Here is a 19,907-nt window from a genome sequence, read left to right on the forward strand (position 1 = left end):
CTTTCCTGACAATAGACAACCCCCCTTCCTTCCCCTTTCCTTTCCAGCCACGACCACCACCACTACTAGTGCACGGGAATCTGGCGTTCCTTTGTGTGACCCAAGCAGAACAGGCCAGAGGTGGCTCACATTTCACACACAGAGGAGGAGCCCTGTAGAACGCCGCTCAGAGTTCACAAACTTCCTGTCGCTGAAGACAACAGAAAAACGGCAAAACGATTAGTCTGCCATTCTTTCGCTTGATAAGTGTTTCCTAAACAAACAAAATGTGCTTCCCTCAGTAGTGATGACACATGTAAAGCAAGGTTGATATCATGACTAGAATACTTTATTCGAGCTCATAGAGGGAGGCACATTATGTAACTCTAATTTAAAAAGACAATGCTTGACAATATGGGAACTGAAGTATTATATAATGAAGCCTCTTCTGGAGAGAGAAATTAGTGCAGGCAAAAAGAGAGGACTGGCATTGGTTAATCACACCTGACTTGATCGCTCAGAAGGTAAATAATGGGACAAATTGTCTGAACCGTGAATTGAGAAAGTGACAAACAATGTAATTTTTTAAATAATGCATTGTAGGAAAGACCAGTAAGTATGCAGTGTTAATACCTGGTGCTAATAAATTAAACTATTATTATTATTGAAGCAATAAGAGCAAAACAAAGATAGAGGGCAGAATATGTGGAATAGTTGGGTACACTGAAGGATAAAGAGAGGAGGATAGTTAAGTTTGGTCTATCTTTTCAAGCTGCTTGCTGAAACCAAACCTCTGAGACAAAGAATGGCATTATGTATGTGCTGCTGCTATCTAGTGTCAAGGTGGGTTATTACATGTGTTCTGTCTATGGGGTGTAGAACACTTTGAATATTTAAGAATGAATATTTACCACATTTAAGGCCAAACCCAGCATTCAACAAACACAGTTCAACCACAGGCCTAGTGGTACATAGAGGTTAAGTCTGTAACAAAAAGGACTTGGTGCAGCAACGAGGAGAATCTCTGTAGAGGATGATAAACAATAAAATCTACAACTATAAAAAAAAACAATATTCATCCTTATGAGAACTTTTTATATTATGTACAATGAGCAATGTATTTGTGCCTACACCTAAATATAAAATACGTACACATAAGTGTACATATATTTTATTTATATTTTCATATTTTATTTCAACAAGTCTTATCTCATCTTATTTTATCTATACAACTGGCCACAAAGAGTCAAGATATTATGTATTTGAATTTGACGATTTTGTGCATTAGTTGCAAGTTTCAAACATGGGAGCTGGGAGGTGACGCTCGATGGAATAACGTCAACGTTTCCGCAAGATTTCTGGAAATGGCTGCTGTTACAAGAGAGGACCGTGGAGATGTTGACGGATCGTAGAGGACTCGGCTCTGGGAAATTATAGGACATTTTTACAGGGTGTCCGCGTGTATCGGAGAGTTCAATTGAATGCTCTTTAAGACGTCTTTTAAGACAAATCTGAACAACACCTACGTCTTTTTTTTTTTTTTGTGACAAATCATATCTCATGTATTGTCCGTAATGTTGACTGATGCAGAATAACTTGCTGAAATCCTTTTTTTTTTTTAGGCCTAATATTTGTACAAGTTAAATCAAGGCTTCCAAGCTGTTTTAATGACCTGCAAACACTCTGAGTTCACGGTCTTCCGCCGGCAGGTGGCGGTAGCGTGCAGCAGGCCGCTCGCCAGCCGCAGGGAGGAGGCAGGAGGCAGGAAGAAGAAACCCCCCCCCCGTGACGTAGATAGCTAGAAAATGGCGGTCACGAAAACGGCGGAGTGTAAACATTTCCCCTGTTCTAATTGTAACTGTCTACTTATCATCAAAACATGTGCTAGGATGTGGTGGGAATGCGAGGTGGTGACAAGATGTTTATTCTCAACTTGCAGGTTGATTTTCACGGGGGGCTGATCGGAGGTCTGAGGGTGAAGCGGAGGGAGTGTTGGTCGGTAAGGGCTCCATTCATCCACATGTGGTCAGAGCGGCGGTTGCTTCGTCCGCCTGCGGCCCCTTAGTTGATCTCTTGTCGTTCGTTTCGATGTGGTAGTCGCCGTCATGGACGGGGGCGGCGGCGAGGACAAATCCTCGGAGCCAGAAGTGGCCGAGCTCCGCCTGAAAGTGGAATCGTTGAAGCAGGAGCTCCAGAGCTGCCGAGCGGAGCTGGTGAAGTTACAGAAACAACTCAGTCAGTCCGAGAGGCTGCAGAAGAACACCGAGAAGTACAACGAGGACCTGAGGAAACAGGTCAGCGGGTGCTAAACGGGGGAGGGCGACATGGCTACTGCCCTGTCGCTTTATAAATGCAGTGGCTGACAGAAGCCTGCCCTGGTTCCAGGTGGACCAGCTGAGTGCAGAGATCCACCAAAGGAAGAAGAAGGAAAAGGAAAGAACAGACGGAGAAACTCAGACGGAAGAATACACCTGGACTGACAGCGGTGTGTGTGTGATCTTCCCCTTGCCTGATTATTAATAATAATAATAATAATAATAATAATAATAATAATAATAATAAAAGTGACCTCTCACCCAGAGACCCATGCAAACAAACACACAATTAAAATAGACGTGTTTGGAAACATACTGGAAACCATCACACTAAAGTGCCGTCAATTTAGAATGCCTTATTCTTTGTGCAAAATCAACATTACAATAGTTTCACACCAGGAAAGGATATATAAAACACATTGCAAGATGAAGATAATGGAAAACGTGAATGCTGTTTTTCCTTATTCCTGTTGACAAATTCAAGTTTGAAGCGCCCGTGCAATTATGGAGTTATTGATGTAGGGCTCTGTGTAATGAGGAGACGCCCCTTTCAGGCTACTCTCCAACACTGACTCGCATTCCTTGTGATTTTTTTCTGACAGATTATTACAACTATTACTATGGGAGCTACCACGAGAATCCAGAGGCTACAGAATCCCAGGAGAACGCGGCCACAGTGGATCAGGACACGGCCGTCGCCAGCGAGGGCCAAGAGGCTCCGAAGCCACACGAGGTGGTCCCAGATACGTCGGGTCAACCGGACGGTAGCACAGAAGCCAAAACGGAGGTGAGTTTCTTCCAAAGGGTTAAGAAGACAAATCCAATTTAGGCTTTTTCGATTTACATATACCTGCATGTCCATCATGAAAGAGTGAATACTGCGAAAAAGAAAAAAAAAAAGTTTTCCTCACCCCCAGGAAGGTGAAGGAGGGTCGATTGCCGACATGCTGAGAGCTACTGCAGAGGAGGCCATGACACAAACCGGGTTTGTCTTTGATGACACTACTGGGATGTATTACGACCACAGCACCGGCTTCTACTACGACTCGGTTCGTCAACAGACAACGCGGATAACAATAGATCAAATAAATCACTTCTTGAATTCCAATTTAGGTCAGCAATGTCATCTCACCATTCAATGAACTGGTTAAAGATTTTAACATGATGTTGATGCTTCTGCTGATTTTTCTCCTTCACTCAGGCTAGCCAGCTTTACTATGACGCCAACACGGGCATTTACTACTACTACGACGCAGAGAGTGGGCGATACCAGTTCCATTCCAAAATAGAGGTGGCCGCTACGCAGACTACCGCAGAACCGTGCCAAGACGAGAAGGCGGCTGAAAAGAAAAGCAGGGTGTGGAAGAAGGGGAGCAAGAAGAGTTCCCACCAGAACAATAAGGTAGACAAATACGTTGAATCATACGTTCTTAATGCATTACTTTGTCTGTGGTCTCAGTTGAGCAAGTTTTATGCATTTTATTGATTAATTATGATGTTCTGTTTTTCTTAGTATATCTTTTACTAAATGGCTGACAGTTGGCTCTTGATCCGTTTTCTGCTAAAATCCTGAGATTTCAGGTTTCTGCTGTGTTGGCTTCTTTCTCTGGTCTCAGTTTTCAAATGGTTTTTAAACGGTTGTGTTTGTATAGACCAATTTGGGTTTAGTTGACTAAAATGCTGTTCCTCTAACCTAGGTGCAAGAGGTGACTAGCTCATTGGCTAATATGAAGATTTCCTCTTATTGGAATACAGCTTCCCACAGAGGTACATATTTGTACGTTTAATTTGTTTTTCTTCAGAATAATATCAATTGTAGCTGCCATTTTGGTTAGCCAGGACTTTGGGTTTGTGATTTGGAAACACTCCTTAGTTTAGTAGGTCTACACAGTTAGTTAGTAATTAAAACCTATTTTAAAATGAGTGATTTTGCTGCACACAAATGGGTCACAAATCTGAGGCCACGGGTATTTTTTGGTGGATTTCAGTGTCACGCTAAAGGATTTTATCGGTGACTACACAAGTGATTTTTTTTTGAAAACTGAGACCTTTCGTGAGAAGACCAGTAATTTACACGGACGTGGGTTCTATCAAAGCAACTTATCCTCTGCCAGTGGAGTTAACTGGGAATGGTAATATTAGTGTTGGCTGTCTGGCAGGACCTCGCATCTGATGGCGCAAAGCTGGACGAAGAAGAAATAGTGTGGGTCGAAAAGCGAACAGCTGACAGCCACACTGTGTCACAAAAACAAAGGCGACGGTCTTCGAGTCCAGACCTGGCCCGGCGTAAAAAGGACACCTCAAAATCCCGTGAGGAGGAGAAGAAGAAGAAGAAGACCTCGACGAAGAGGAAGAATCATAAAAATGGTTCCCACTCCAGTGACACAAGTTTGAGGAAGAAGAGAAAAAAGTCCAAATCGGAAAAACACAAGAAAAAGAAGAAGAGTGCGGTGCGCAGTGATCGTTCGGATGAGAACAGCGAGCCAGAAGAGGGCGAGATCACGGAGTCGGAGGGAGAGAGGGAATGCACGCCGTCGCTCTCGTCCTCTTCTCGCTCCCCTTCGGAGGAAGACCCCGTGTCTGAGATGGAGACGGAGAGCCAGGAAGGTGAGAGATAAAGCCAGCAACACTCAGAGGGGCTTTAATGGGGCTGCTCACCTGGGACCACCACAATACTCTTTTTGGACAATTCACACCCACTACAGTTATGCTATCCAGACCTAGAAATAGTACAAGGATATTCAATCTGTGCTTTTATTCTTACATATTTCCGCTTGCATTTTGTGGGACAATTTTGTACCACTGGAAAAAATATATATTATTATTTCTCCAGCTTTAGTGTCTGGCGTAAAGAAGGGCAATAAGGTGTCCTATTGCATTTGTATTTAAATTACCCGGGTGCAACATGAAACTCCACAAATTAAGTATTAGCCATGTATGAGAAGCTTCAGATCATATTTCAGGTTTAAAATAATTAAAAACACAAGTGTAGCTTGTTCTAGACGGTTGTCTTTATGGGTGTGCCTCTTCTTATTTCTCAACCCCAGTCAGCGACATCTGGCCGCCCTGTGTGAGAGTCACGGTGGTCAGGTCTCCAGTACTTCAAATAGGAACCCTCTTCATCATCACTGCAGACTGTTCAGCCACCATTGGCAGGTAAGTGCAGCGATGAAACATAATCTGTCCAAAATAATAGCTCTACACACAGAATGTAATTATTATTTTTTTAACCACATTAACTATATAAAATATTTAACTATACTAGTACTATCCATAGTTTCTTATTTTTATTTTATTTGTGCTACATTATGCCACTGTATGGCCTTACCTGATATTTATCACAATTCAATATTATTAAATATCCTACTGTGTTTTTAAACAGAGTAGGATTCTTGTTGTCGTAGGATTACACATCAAATGAAATCACGACAGCTGCCATCAACACAAAAACTTGAAAATTACATGATTTTGTCTTTTGTTGCAGGGAGAAGGATATGGATCATGCAATCCGGATTCCAGAGATGGGAGTTAGCAAGGTACTCCACAGCTCAACCTTTGTGGCTGAAAGTGTGTAGTTGATAAAATTAGCACGGTAATAGCTGTATTTTTGCATTTGGTTTCAGTTTCATGCAGAAGTATATTTTGATCAAGAGCAACAGTGCTACATGCTGGTGGACCAAGGCAGCCAGAATGGAACTGTGATCAACGGCAACAGAATCTTACAAGTCAGTCAGTGACAGCGTTATTGTTTTACCTTCTACTTCTGAACTAAACATGTATTTAAAAGAAAAACCACAATGGGTACATTGATGTATTAAGTCCTTTTTCTTTCTGGTCCTCGGCTTCAGCCAAAAACAAAGTGCGAGCCCTGTGCCCTGACGCACGGTGACGAGGTGAAGATGGGGGACACGGTGCTGTCCTTCCACATCCACTCTGGCACAGATACCTGTGACGGCTGCGAACCCGGTCAGGTGATGGCTCACCTCAGCAAACACAAAAAAGAGGACAAGACTGGTGAGAGATCCGTTAGAGTAGACTGTCTCCTCACAGATTCCTCAGTTATCACAAAACAATATTGGGACATTTTTAAAAATTGGTTTAAAATGCCCCTGAAATATGTGGAAGCATGACGGTGGAATCAATCGATTAAAAAAATAAAATAATAATAATAATAATCATGGTCAGCTCAAATAATTGCGGCCAGGCGATTATGTGGTGATTGTGACAGCTCTAGTCACACTTTCTTTTTGGATTATGGTTCATTAAAAAAAAAAAGCAGCATTTTGGTTTTCCTTAATGAACTGCCACAAAAGCTGACATTTACTGTTTGGGCAAACCCCTCTTTTTTCCTGTATGTATAATAGAAAGGCAGTGTTTTATTTGGGTTATTCTGTGCCTCGCAGCAGTAGTAGCACACTGACAAACTGGTTTATGATTATATAACCGCATTGATTTGAGAACATTGATTACGTGAAGCAGCCTAATAATTTCGCTTCGTTCTGAATGTGTTTTTCCCGAAGGCCCCGTTGGTGTAATGAAAGAGGAGAAGGAAATGCTGAGACAGAAGGAGCTGAAGCAAATGAAGGCCAAATACGGCCTGAAGGTAAGTGTTGCGCCTGCCAGAAGCCCCCGAATACGAGTTCCTCCCGACTGCACCCGGTAACCAGTTCTGTCCTTGTGCAAACAGAGTAGTGAATATGAGGAGGCCAAGGCCCTGAAGAACGCCAAGTACAAGGACAGAGCCGAGTCTCGGAGACAAACCGTGGGCAGCGATGGCGTTTTCCAGCGAGACGACGCCCCTGCCTCAGTTCATGTGTAAGGGCACCATTTTTCCCTGCATTTTTCTCAGCAGAAATGGCAAGAGAGAGAGGGTGGGTGGCGGGATGTTTCACTATATCTGATATTCTCATGGTAGTCTTCTAATCTTGTTCATCTTTTCGTTCTCAAAAAGGGAGATCAGTGATGTCAATAAAGGTCGGAAGATGATGGAAAAGATGGGCTGGAAAAAGGGAGATGGGCTGGGCAAAGATGGAAAAGGAATGAAAAACCCGGTAAGACAGCGCTTCAGGTCATTATGGCCCGCGTCTGACGGAGAAGGTATTTGATTCCTCTCCCGGTACTAAAGTCATCTCCTGTGTGATTGTTTTTCCGCCCAGATTGAACTCAAGATCAGGAAGTCACAGTCCGGTTTGGGAGCCGGCGTTGCCGTCTCGCTGGACGACGCCTCGCTCGGCAAATCCAAGTCCCACAGTAACTGGCAGAAAGCTCGCGAGAGGTTCGCCGACTCGTGCCAGCCCACGGCACCGTCCTCCGCGGCGCAGAAGGAAAAGTTGACCAAAGCCTGGCTACGAGCGGAGGACGCGGAGCCGGCGGATGCACAGACGACCTTTGACGCCGACAACCAAACGTAGGAAATGAGACGACGGAGTGGGTTGTGTTGGTACAGAGGAAGCCGGTCGTATCTGATCCCCGGGTGACACGCTGCGTACAGGAAGCCCAGAAACATGACAAACCTGCTGCTGTCCAGTGTTTACTTTGTGTGCAGCGTCACATCGTCAAATAGAACTCGGCTCGAAGTCTCCAGCAAAGCCTTCATCAGCAATTATATCTTATCCACTGTTTATTGTTTTGTTTTTTTTACAATAATGTCCTTATTCTGAATACTGACCAATATTTATTCAGGATAAAAACGAAAAGTCTCAGCTGCTTGATTATGGTTAAGTGGGTAAAGTAAATGGGTGGATGGATTCTACTGCAAGAGTGATCTCTGCAGGAGACATGCCAACAAAACCCTCCATCAGTGCTATGTACAAATATACCCGGAATAGTCCATTTCAGAGAGTTATTTGTGAACCATTGCTGTACATTGGCGTCTTTGGTTTCTGGTCTTTTTTTTTTTTTTTTTTTTTTTTTAAACAGTGGCTGCCAAATTCAGCTGGTGTGTGCGTAACCAAATTCATTTCAAAAGCCCAATCTTCAGAGGGCAGAGCTACTACGGTGCCTTTGTCAACAAAGAGGGCACAAATAGCCTGAAGCAAATGCTGACACAGGGAAAATGTATTTCTCACAGTGAGAATGGCTCTATTTGGGCTGCTTCGTAACTTTGTTTGGTTGCTAAGAGGCAGATCAAAGGCGGGTAATTGAGCAGAGTAACTGTCCAAATCTTTCCCTGCTGCAAATTATTAAATGTTGAATGTCGAGTTGCTTTTCATTGACAAAGGTTACATCAGAGTCTCTTCCACAGCAGTTTGTCAGAACTACATGCATAGAAATGAAAACACGCACACATACGTCATCCTGCAAACACATTTCACAGTCCTGTAAATGTGATGCCTTATCAGTGAGGTCATTGAATGCAAGGTCTGACAAAACTTGCATGTGTGTGCAAGAGTACACTTACTGAGCCAACAAAAAAAACAAAAAAACAATATGACACATCTAGTCTATATGCTAACTGTGAACTTGTCAATATAAGTAAGGAGCTCTAATAAACAGAAAAGGCTCTGCAGGGAGTGTTTACTTGCTCCAATACTTTGTTTCTGATACTGTGCTCATAAAAGGGGAGATTACCAGGGTGTGGCAATTTCGCCTACCACACACCAACCAAGTGGCATTTTCAGGGACCTCAGATACAGAGACAGACGACGGGGTTGTAGACACACCGTTTATTGTAGAGAGTGGACATGGTTGAACAAGCCCAGGAGCAGATAGACATGTATCATGACAAGGGCTCCTCTCCTGGTTTTACCTGTTGCCCGTTAGACCAACCACCGAGCAACAGGTATGCAGCCACTCTGATCCTGGGCCCCCCGAATTACCTAGACCCAGGACAGGCCATCCCCACACAACATACCCCGACACAAAATGAGGCCAGGGAGAAAACCATTGGACCATACCGTGGACTTCACAAGACCTCTGAGGGTGTCCTGAATATCCGGCACCAAGACGTTAGCAGCAGATCCTTTAAGTCCTGGAAGTTGTGAGGTGGTCCCCCCATGGATCGGGCTTGTTCCAGCACATTCCCCAGATGCTCGACCCTAACCCCGTCCATCCACCCACATGATGTAGAAGAAGACGTGATTTATCAGACCAGGCTGCCGCCTTCTATTGCTCCATGGTCCAGTTGTGACGCTCACGTGCCGATTGTAGGTGGTTTTGGCAATGGGGGGGTCAGCATGGGAATCTGACCGGTCTGCAGGTATGCAGTCCCATACGCAGCAAGCTGTGATGCACTGTGTGTTCTGACACCTTCTGTCAGAGTGCCTATGAATCTGTCGCCAGTTAACCTTGTTGTCCTTCCTTGGACCCCTTTTGGTAGGTACTAACCACTGCACACCACACAAGACCTGCCGTTTTGGAGATGCTCTGACCCAGTCGTTTAGCATCACAATGTGATCCTTGTCAAAGTGGCTCAGATCCTTACGCTTGCCCATTTTTCCTGCTTCCAACACATCAACTTCAAGAACTGACTGTTCACTTGCTGCTTGATACATCCCACCCCTTTACAGGTGCCATTGGAACGAATTACACACACACACACACACACACTTTAAGGAAAATTTGATCAGTAATAGATGAGTAAGATTTTCCCACAAGAAAACTATGAACTATATGGAAAACAAAACAAGCTATTCACTCACGTGGTAATGCTGGCATGACTCAGTGACTTGCTCGACCGACCAGCCGCCTTCTGCTGACTCAAAGAACCACCCATTATGACTTTCGCAGTGTAACACCAAGGGGACTCCCGGCTCTACCTGATAAAAGTGTCTGACAGCACACAGCTCAGCCGTCACTTGATCTCAGCTACTAAGCGTTCTGTCTTCTGCAGCAGCGCCGACACTGTTCAGCTGATAACAGCGCTTCTGGAGTGCCAAGCGTTCTTAGACATGAGTCTCTGTCAGCTGGTTCACACCTCCTCTCTATCAATCTCTCCCTCCCTTCCTTATTGTTTCTCTGCTCCACTGCCGTTCACCTCCTTTACCTCACCCCACCTCACAAGGTAAATATTCAGCTGGACGGACTGTACACCATCATAAAGTTCCAGGATTGCTTTGCGTCTTTCCCTGTGATTGTATTGGATTCTATAAAGGACAAAGTCTCTGCCATGAAAAAAAGAAACCATAATGATAATCTGATAGTCATGAGATAAAGCAGTTTTATTCTTCCTTTGTTAATATTAGGCTAGATGCGGCTCAGGGCTTCCAGGGATCTGGCTTGACCAGTTCCTAGCACTGCAAAGTATTCGGAAATAAGATACAGAGGAACACCAGAGTACTATTCATTCAACACCGTGTCAGCTCATAATCTGTTGCTAGTCCAGTCATTGCATAATCATTGTATAGACAATAATGTGGCAGGAATCCTCCGGTTTAGATGTGTGTCAAACAAGTCAGACAGTAACCATGTCTAGTCCCTGAGATGTCAGGGACCAAATAACTATTCTGCTCTTGCATAGAACAATGTCCTTGATTTGTGCCATGAAACCATCCTTTCAACAGCTAGATGTGAATAAAGACACATTCAGAACAGAAAAGTAAGAATAATGATGTGAATAAAGAACACTCAGGACAAGGCAACTTTTGCCCTACTATGTGCTCACACAGGCAAGTGGAAACAAGTTGTCAATAAAGAAATGTGTTAATACTTGCTTATTAGCTTGAGTACAAAACCAGCACCTTTAGACCAGATTACGGCCAGGAAAACTTTTCCCATTTTGGTCTCATTAATTGAAAGAGTTATTAGAATACAGAGTCGGAGCCAGATTTCTTTAGTCCACATCATGAAGTGGTGACTTTTAAAAGGTAGACTATTGGTTTGTAGTAACCAACCGCTTGCTTTATCGTCATTGGTTAGTAATTGCACATTGGTTGACATTTTGTGGTCAAGGAACAGTCAAACAGCTTAGTCAAATTCCACTGTGTACTGACTCAGGAGATTATAAAGAAGACAGAACTGGATATTGTGGAATTGAAAATGAACAATTTGGCTATAATTTACCCACAAACGAACACCCTTAAACACGATCTTTGAAATAAGGGCCCTCCTGACATTTCCTACCATTGACGCAACAGAATGACATTGGGAGACATTGTTGTAAACTAGCATGTGAACATCTATCTAAGATGTCTGTTGATAACAGAAGAATGTTTGTACAATTAGCAGTATGGCCTCAAAAGAATTTGGTCTCTTTTGGGGGTGGTGAAGGTTCTTGGTCAAATAGTAGACATGAACTAGTCAAATAAATGTTATCTGCTCGTTATTTGCATATTTTAAAAGCAATGGACAAAGACATATTGTAACTACAGCGTAGCTCATTACAAATTACAATCTTTCATTTCCCATTGTGTCTCAACACAGTAGACATTTAATTGACATCCAAGTAATGTAATTAACATCAATAGAATATTAAAAGAAAATATTATGAGGTAGATAGACAAATGCATGTCAGCTGACGTGGGTATTATGTGCTTCTGCGATGATACCAGTGATGTTTTTCTTCCCGCCAGTGTAATATGAAATCAGATAGTAACCACAGGGGTAGTTTAGGTCTGTCCATCTTCTGGTGAAGCCTGACATCTATTGGTGTACTATATGTGTGTCTTGCTTGGATCGTAAGAAATATAGTTCCATGTCTATTTGCAGTACAGTCTTTCCCTATCGTAATAACCACAATATTATAGTATATTCCCAGAGACAGCGTTGCTCCTATACTTATACTCTCTTTTGGGAATGGCATAATTTCCAGAGTTTCTCCATGATGGCAATGGGCAGGGCTAACCAGTATTGCAAGCCTCACTAACTGCAGTCTGTAATTTTGCAGAATAGGCAAATTTGCCGTACTTTGTGTTGGCTTTTGACTAGTCCACAACATGTGGTCAGGGATAGCGTGCACAGCTACAGAGTAGAATGAAGCCTTTATGTACAATGCAGTCAGCAGGTTATCAGCCGCGGGGTCATTCTAGTGGTCGGCACAAAGAATGGATAGTTCCAGAGACAGAGGGGTCCATCCTTCTTGATGGCCCACTACACTCCTCCATTTTAGGGGAAAACAACAACAAAACAACATCTTATCCATCACTGTGTGTGTGGAGAAGAACAGTTTTGTTTTTGTTTTTTCCAAAATGGATGAATGGTGATGATAGTACAGTACAATAGTCCAGCTGTTGCAAATGAATTTGTCTTTGATTGTCACTCAGTAATGCCTCCACTTTGCGAAGCCTGATGATGATGATTACATGATGGTAACCTACAGGGTAGTATCTCATTTGCTCGGAAAATAAACTGTACCACCCTTGTTTAAACCCACAGAAGTTACATCATAACATGTTTAGTGGTAAATACAAAACAAAACACTTGACCCAACCCTGTTTTTTATCTGCAGGAAGCACAGCAGACGCACTGTCACACAAAACACAATGGAGGCCAGAACACGTGTATATCACACTCACTCTGTTTTCCACTCTTGGTGACATTATGGGTATCTATGCATATAATTCTATTGAAGGGCAAGGGACCATGAGCAACATGAGGCTGAGAAACCGGGCCTGTGTTGACTCAACTTACCCCCTCATCTCTTCCGTTTCAGCCAGCTTTGCCCTGCAGCGGCTGTCATCACCAGTGAGAAAGCCTCTACAAAAGCACTCCAGCTCCATCACACATCAACTAGCATTACAAAACGTGAACTTCAATGATAAGTTTGTCATCTGAATACGATTCAAAGAACAATAAAGTGAAGTTTATCAAGCACATAATACATCAACATTACTTAAGTTGCCCGATAAAGTCTTTCTTTAAAATGACTGAAATGGCTTCCGAGTCCAATTGGATTACCTGAATACTTTTTTAAATAAATACCACATGCACATGCACCATTTATATAAATACACACATGAAGCAGCTTCACATGAATATGAACTGTGCACCTTATAAGGTAAATACCCAACGGAGAGTCACATTCCTTTTCTCGAGGCTGAATAGAAGACATTCCAATGGACCCCGGCTTCCTCCATGCATGTGAGAGCTGCTGCTGCTGAACCTCCTCCCCTTCCCACAGCCTTCCTGTCGGGCTTACCAGCCATAAGGGCGTGTCTCATGGCGACCTTGTATTTCCAAAAGATCTCAGGGAAACCTCAGGGGTTTTTCCTTCTACAGCCTATGGATAGGGCTTGGCGAAAAATTAATATAATCACCTATGTCGTGGCGTTGTCACTGGTATTGCATCACAGAGATTGCGATGTTGTTGTGATGCGCCATTTTCTAATGAAAAACCATGACCGCAGAGTATGAACTGCAGGTCTGAAATATTATGGGGAGCATGTAGAGCTCTGCACTGTGTCCGGAATGACGTACTACATGTTCATACCATCGTCCGCTCAGCATGTAAACAAAAAGGTTGCCGGCCGTTGGGGCATTCTAGATATTCACTTATTTAACATTGTAAATTGTTTGCTGCAGGATCAGTGTGAGCTTCACCTTATTCACCCGAGTAGCAAGGAAGGAAGGGAGCCAGCCGGCTTGCGTTGTCCACTCCCTTCCGGTTGACAGCTGTTGACAACCAGCAGTTTTTTTGTGTTTTTATTTTTTTTTTTTAATTTTTTACATTTTTTTTGTTTCAGTGTACATAGTGTTATAACACATTAAAAAAAAATAAAATAAATTCAAGGGGGCGCACGGAGTGTATCACGAAAACAAAGTTGTTCAAAATCAAACGAAGCGCAGCCTCGCGCCGAGACGGCCACTTCCTGTTTACACGGAAACGTCACGAGCGCCGGAGGAGTTAAATGGCTGCCGCGAGTCGCGAGGGGAGATTGGGATCCCAGTTCGAGACCCGGTTCCCGGCGAGTGACTCACAAAACAAGACAAAACAAAACAAAACAAAACAAAACGACAGAAGAGAAAAGAAAGGAAAGGAAAAAAGGGGGTCGTTCAATTTGCCCGGTAATTCGTTTCGGTTGGTTTTTAAATGTGCGGCGGATGAGGGAGGACTTCCAGTGGACGATGAACGGGAGTCAGAAGAGTCGGTCGGCTCCGAGTTGTGAACGGAGTTCTCACGGGGATCATTTCGTTGTTTCACCCTCTGTTTCGGCGGTATGCAGCGCGTAAACCCGTCGAGTTCGGCGTGAACCGCGCGTTATTTTTATTTAAAGTAGTCCTCGCTCGTCGTGTTCGGTGTGTGAGTGGAAGAGTGCGCTCTTCTGCCGACGATCGAATCGTTGAAAAGGTTCGTTCGCCGCGAACCAATCGCTCTCGAGTCTTGCGTCACTAGGCACGAACGCCCGAGGAAAACGGGACAATTCGGGGTTTATCGGAACCCGGCGATCGAATTCCTCACCGCGGAAAGTTAAACGGCCCAATATGGAGTCGCGGCTCGCCATCCCCGCGCACCCACCAGACCCCGCGCCACCGACCCCCACGGGGGGGGGGGGGGTTCACGCAGCGGGGAGCTCGGGGACGGACTTTTCATCCCGTCCAACTCAACAGTTTCGAACCGCAACTTCGGCTCTCACGCCGCGGGAGGCGGGATTCGCAACGGCCCGGGGTCCGCGCCCCGGTGGGAAGTCGGGCGCACGGGGCGGTCTGACGTGTCCGAAAGTCCGGAGAGGACCTCGCTCTTCCAGCGCCTGGCGCGGCGCCGGGGGCATAACGGGCACCCCCCGCGCAAAACACACACACACACACACACACACACGCAAACGTACCTTCTGACGCCGGCTCCCCGCCGGTGGACGTAATGGAGCCGCTTCGGATCCAGGGTTCGGGGTCCGGGGCGCAGCGTGTCTGCCCGGCGCGGCCCGATAGGAAATGGAAACGGAGCTTTCTGGGAGAGGGGCCAGGAGCAGCGAGTCTCAGACAGTGACACACCGAGCTCTCCGTCGCGTTCCAACCTCTGACATTATGTCTAGCGCTAATTGACAGTTATCGCGAGATTACGAACCATTAGGTCCACGCGCGCAGCACAGCGACGGTGTTAAAATTAAGAGAAGTTATAATTAAAGTGTATTATTATAATTATTATTATTCATCAAACAACAGACAACAAAAAACATTCACCCCATACCAAACACACTGAGACCTGCGGTTAAAACAAAAGATCTGGTAACTTTTGACTGCTTTCTGGCAACTAGTTAATGAATAACCATCCATTTGATTTTCGGATTGGTTTTATTACTATTACTAAGGGTAATTAAAAGGTACACCAAACACACGAAAAACACAAAAAATACAAGAAACACAGTAATAATAATAATACTAATACTACTACTACTACTACTAATAATAATACTGCTGCAAATTAGTGCAGGGGTTCCCGAAAGAAGATCCGCGCCCCCCTCTAGCGGTCTTTGAAGGAATTGCAGGGGTCCAGTTATTTTTTTATTTATTTGAAATTCTTTTAGTACATTTTTTAAATGAGTTTGGCACATTTTTTTGTCAGCAAAGGTTAGGGCAAATTAAAACACAGGCATGTTTTAACATCAACCACACGGTAGTCTGCCAATGCTGCTGAACCCACCAGGGGTCCCAACAAAGAGCCAACGACAATCACATTCAAGATTCAAGATTCAAGAGGTTTATTTCTCACATACATATACATACGTTCACACATATATGCAGTGAAATGTCATTGCAACGCACCCGGCGCCACAATAGGCCCCACTGCCTTACTGTACTGTATGTAGAGTACTGTACCGCATACTGTGTCACTGTTCTACTGCGCTGTATTGCTGTTCTGTTCAGTGTTACTGTATTGCTGTGTCATACTGTTGTATACTGTACTATATATCTCTGTATAACTGCACATATCCATATATACAAAATAGCCTATCCCAGATACATAACTCTATTTCCTTTACTTCTATTTTGTACCCCCACTCTGTATTATCTTTTTGAGTCTTATGTTACTATTTTTTTAAATTTTTAATATATATTATTGTATTCACTAACTGCTTTACGTTGTAGGAATCAGTTAGTTTCAGTAAGTTGCTTGGTAGGAATTAGGTTAGTTATTACGTCCAGTGAAGAACTTATTGTGCATCATCTCCGGGTGCGTTGCAAAGAGATTTCACAGCATATACGTATGTATGAACGTATGTACATGTGGGTGACAAATAAACCTCTTGAATCTTGAGTTTTGAATCTATGGGAAAGTTTGTAAACCCCAGTGTTGGGGTTTTGACCTGTTGTGTTATTTTAATATTATTCTGTTGTTGGTTCTCTCTCGCAGTCCCTTGCTCTCTACTGCTCTCTCTCCTGCTCTCTCTCCGCCCTTCTCTCAAGATTCAAGAGGTTTATCTCTCCCCCCCCCACCCCCTCTGGCTCCCTCTATCTGCCACTCTGGGCCTGCCGCTGCACACCTGATTTTGACCCCATTCAGCAGTCAAGCCAGCTGTCTTCACCTTTCTCATCCTTCCACCTGTATATAACCCGCTCTCTGTTCACCCAGTCCTGTGTCCAACCTCCTGCGTCGTCACACCACCTGACCTGGTTTGTCTTGCCTGACCGTCCTACCCTGATCTACCTGCCCGTCCTTCCCAGCTCGCTACGTAATCTCCTTCCCCCCGCTTGTGGGTCCTGGGTTCGATTCCCGCCTGGGGCGCTGTTGCCACCGTGCTCCGGCGGGTTATCTCCCAAATAGGAGCCTTTCTGTGTGGAGTTTGCATGTTCTCCCCGTGCTTACATGGGGTTTCCTCCACCTCACGTCAGTAAGGACCCCCACCAAAAAAATGCACACATCATCGTCTGACCAGCGATGGACCCTCATCACCAGGTCCCCGGGCGTGTCCACGAAAGCTGCCCACTGCTCCTGGCTGCCCCCCCGGAGATAGGACAAGCCAGGATGGGTCAAATGCAGAGGCCTCATTTCACTGGCCACCAGCCAAAGCATGTGCGTGTGTGCGTGTGTGTGCATGTGTTGTAGTGTGGTGTGCTGTGTGACAATTAAAGACTGTTCTTCCTCTTGTTCTTCTAAATATTCCCTTCCGGCACCCCGGATTGCTCGCCCCCCGCCTGCACTTCTGTCAATTAGATACGGGTTTGAGCCTGGACTCCAATCCTAGCCCTTGCCGAGCCCCCAGTCCTAAGCCAGCTAGCCCGATACTCAACTGACCTGTTCCTGCCCCTGAAGATCCCCAGCAGTCCCCTTTCTGGTGGTTGCACCTTGTAATTTTCCTCAAATGCCCTCAAAAGATCCCCAGGAGGAAGCGTGGTCTCAACTCTAACCTCAAGGATCCCTGAGGCCATCGACGTTCCCTGTGGCCCAGTGTCCCTGAGTCTCCAAGTGATGTCGGCGCCCAGGGGGCCTCCATTGGCGGGCACGACTGGGACCAGTGACAGCACGGGACAATAATGTAGTCGCCCTTGATGGAGGTGGCCACACCTACTATGTTCATGCGACAGCTGACGTCCTCTGCTCTCCGGGGTTTCCACCACCGGCTGCCACCAACCCTGTCCGGCCAGCTCGCCTCCCGTTTCCCTCGAGCCTGCCACTCCAGTCTCCCCTGCCGAGGCTCAGCCCGTTCCTGGTCCCAAGCCAATGGTCGCCCTGGTCCATGTCAGCCTGTGCCTGTCTGTCTGTCCGCTGCACCAACAGCATCATGGCTGTCAAATGCCCCTGAGCAGCAGTGGCACTCGAGCCTCCATCCCCAGGGGCAGCAGTAGCTGCCCAGCTTCAAGAGGCAGCTCCGGATGCAGCGGCCACTCGTTTGCCTGACAACAATATTTGGACTGTTGCCCGTTCAGCTCTCTCCACCGACGTCCGACGTTATTTTTGTTCTGTTTTTGGTCAGTCCCCTGCCCTCTACCGCTCACTCTGTCCTTCTCTCCCTAGTGTATGTAGTCCTGTGTTCCCCCATCTTGGTCTATCTCACGCTCTTTGTTGACTCCCTCTATCTGCAACTCTGCTCCTGCCACTGCACACCCGACCCCATTCAGCAATAAAGCTAGCTGTCTTCACCTTCCTCGTCACTCCACCTGTATATATAACCTGGCCGTAAAAAAATGTCTATTCCGCTTTTTTCCCGTCAAGGCTTGTCCTTCCTCCAGGGGGCAGCCAGGAACGGTGGGGAGCTTACAGCGCCCAGGGACCAACTTCAGCGTCCATCGCTGGTCAGACGATGTTTCTTGTGCATGTTTTTAGTGGCGGTTCTTATATGTTACATGGAGGAAACCCCGTGTGAGTCTGGGGGGAATCTACTAGGTCATCAGACCTGTCTGTCCTGCCGGACCTTCCTACCCTGATCTACCTGCGTCCTGCATTCGGGTTCACCAGACAGCACTTGTGACAGAACCGTGACACCCAGAATAAGTATATGTCTCCATCTAGTGGTACCTCATCACTATGCAATTAAAAGAGAAATCCCCAAACAGGCATGAGATGACTTGCTATCCCTCTCTTGTCTGCTGCTGCTTCAGATGAATAGTACTGAGGACAGATTAACTGAATTTGTAGCACAGACAACTATGTGACAACAGTCTTCCTTTCGTAAACCAAATACATACACCGATCAGCCGCAACATTGCCACATGGGGTCTTTAGACTGGCATTGGTGCTGTGTGAACTCCAGAGGGTAAAATTGTCAAATACAGCCAAATGGCAAACACCTGTTTTCCCCCACTGTCAGATTCAAATATCCTAGAAGTATCCTTTATTCTCACAGATTTGATTCAGAAAACGACAACACACAGTTCCTGGATGTCACCTTGTACACAGTTTCTTCTTTTTAAATCCCTCTGCAGAAAGGGCTCCATGAGACATAATGAATCCCCCCCCCCCCCAGGGATTAATAAAGTGTCTTATTTTAATGCAAGAGGAGACAGCTTCACTGATCTGCTGGATCAGTTCAATAAATAAGAACATCATATATATCATATACAAAATATTTTTTCCCCTTTGCCAACACAACAGACAGAACGGGAGGAAGCCGGTGGCAGGAGCCCTCTGAAGAGCATTTATTTCATCCTCTCGATGTGATGTGATAGTTGTCATATTCTGTTCAACTCCTCCTTTATCATTTTGGGATTACGGCGTGTGCTTGATCCTGTAAGCATCTTTTGCTTACCCTTCACTTTCAGCCTAGCAACAAGCCACTCACTGACATGCACTGGAGGCTTTGCTGCTGTGAAGACACACATCAAACAGAGATCAGAGGGATTCATTTTCCCTAAAATGACAGAACAGCAAAAACTGTTATTAAGCCATGAAGCTTGAGTCTCAAGGTTCAACAGCTTAAGATGTGAACAATCATGCAGTCGATTCCTTTCATTTTGGGCTTCATAATCTGTTTACAGGGCTTTAGTAGGGTCACAGTTTTATGCACAAACAATAAATAAATAAAAAGAATAAGAAAAAAGTTCAATACCTTGTATTTTTGTAAGCAGTGCACTTATACAGGATTAGGGGTTTGTGTAAAATAATCAGGGGAAAATTTTGACTTGAATGGAAAAAACGAATACAAATCGACTGAATATTCAATATCAAATATTGAATACTGAAAAAAGGGGGGGTCGTTTTAGATGGATTGCTTATAAAGATTAGACCGATACACCAACATTTTGCTGATGTGCAGCACACATCAAAATGTATAGGCAATCACAGCAAACCAGTAAAAAAAATAA

General features: G+C 44.9%; 1 protein-coding gene across 1 annotated transcript; it reads left to right on the forward strand.

The window, feature by feature from the left end:
- Nucleotides 1–1,808: 1,808 nt before the first annotated feature.
- Nucleotides 1,809–8,452, forward strand: aggf1 (angiogenic factor with G patch and FHA domains 1). Its single transcript, XM_080001107.1, has 16 exons — nt 1,809–1,833; nt 1,919–1,978; nt 2,077–2,273; nt 2,365–2,464; nt 2,897–3,081; nt 3,212–3,343; nt 3,496–3,696; nt 4,454–4,901; nt 5,342–5,450; nt 5,779–5,830; nt 5,918–6,019; nt 6,143–6,308; nt 6,815–6,897; nt 6,982–7,109; nt 7,246–7,345; nt 7,451–8,452. Exons 3-16 carry the CDS (start codon nt 2,085–2,087, stop codon nt 7,703–7,705), a joined length of 2,250 nt encoding a protein of 749 aa, XP_079857233.1. The 5' UTR covers nt 1,809–1,833; nt 1,919–1,978; nt 2,077–2,084; the 3' UTR covers nt 7,706–8,452.
- Nucleotides 8,453–19,907: the final 11,455 nt, after the last annotated feature.

This window comes from Zeus faber, assembly GCF_960531495.2.
Source record: "Zeus faber genome assembly, chromosome: 5".
Lineage (NCBI taxonomy): Eukaryota > Metazoa > Chordata > Actinopteri > Zeiformes > Zeidae > Zeus > Zeus faber.

Coding starts and splice junctions, on each gene's coding strand:
- aggf1 (XM_080001107.1), top strand. CDS start 2,085: ATGGACGGGGGCGGCGGCGAGGACAAATCCTCGGAGCCAGAAGTGGCC. Junction 5,451..5,778: donor TGTTCAGCCACCATTGGCAG/GTAAGTGCAGCG, acceptor CTTTTGTTGCAG/GGAGAAGGATATGGATCATG. Junction 6,020..6,142: donor ACGGCAACAGAATCTTACAA/GTCAGTCAGTGA, acceptor CCTCGGCTTCAG/CCAAAAACAAAGTGCGAGCC.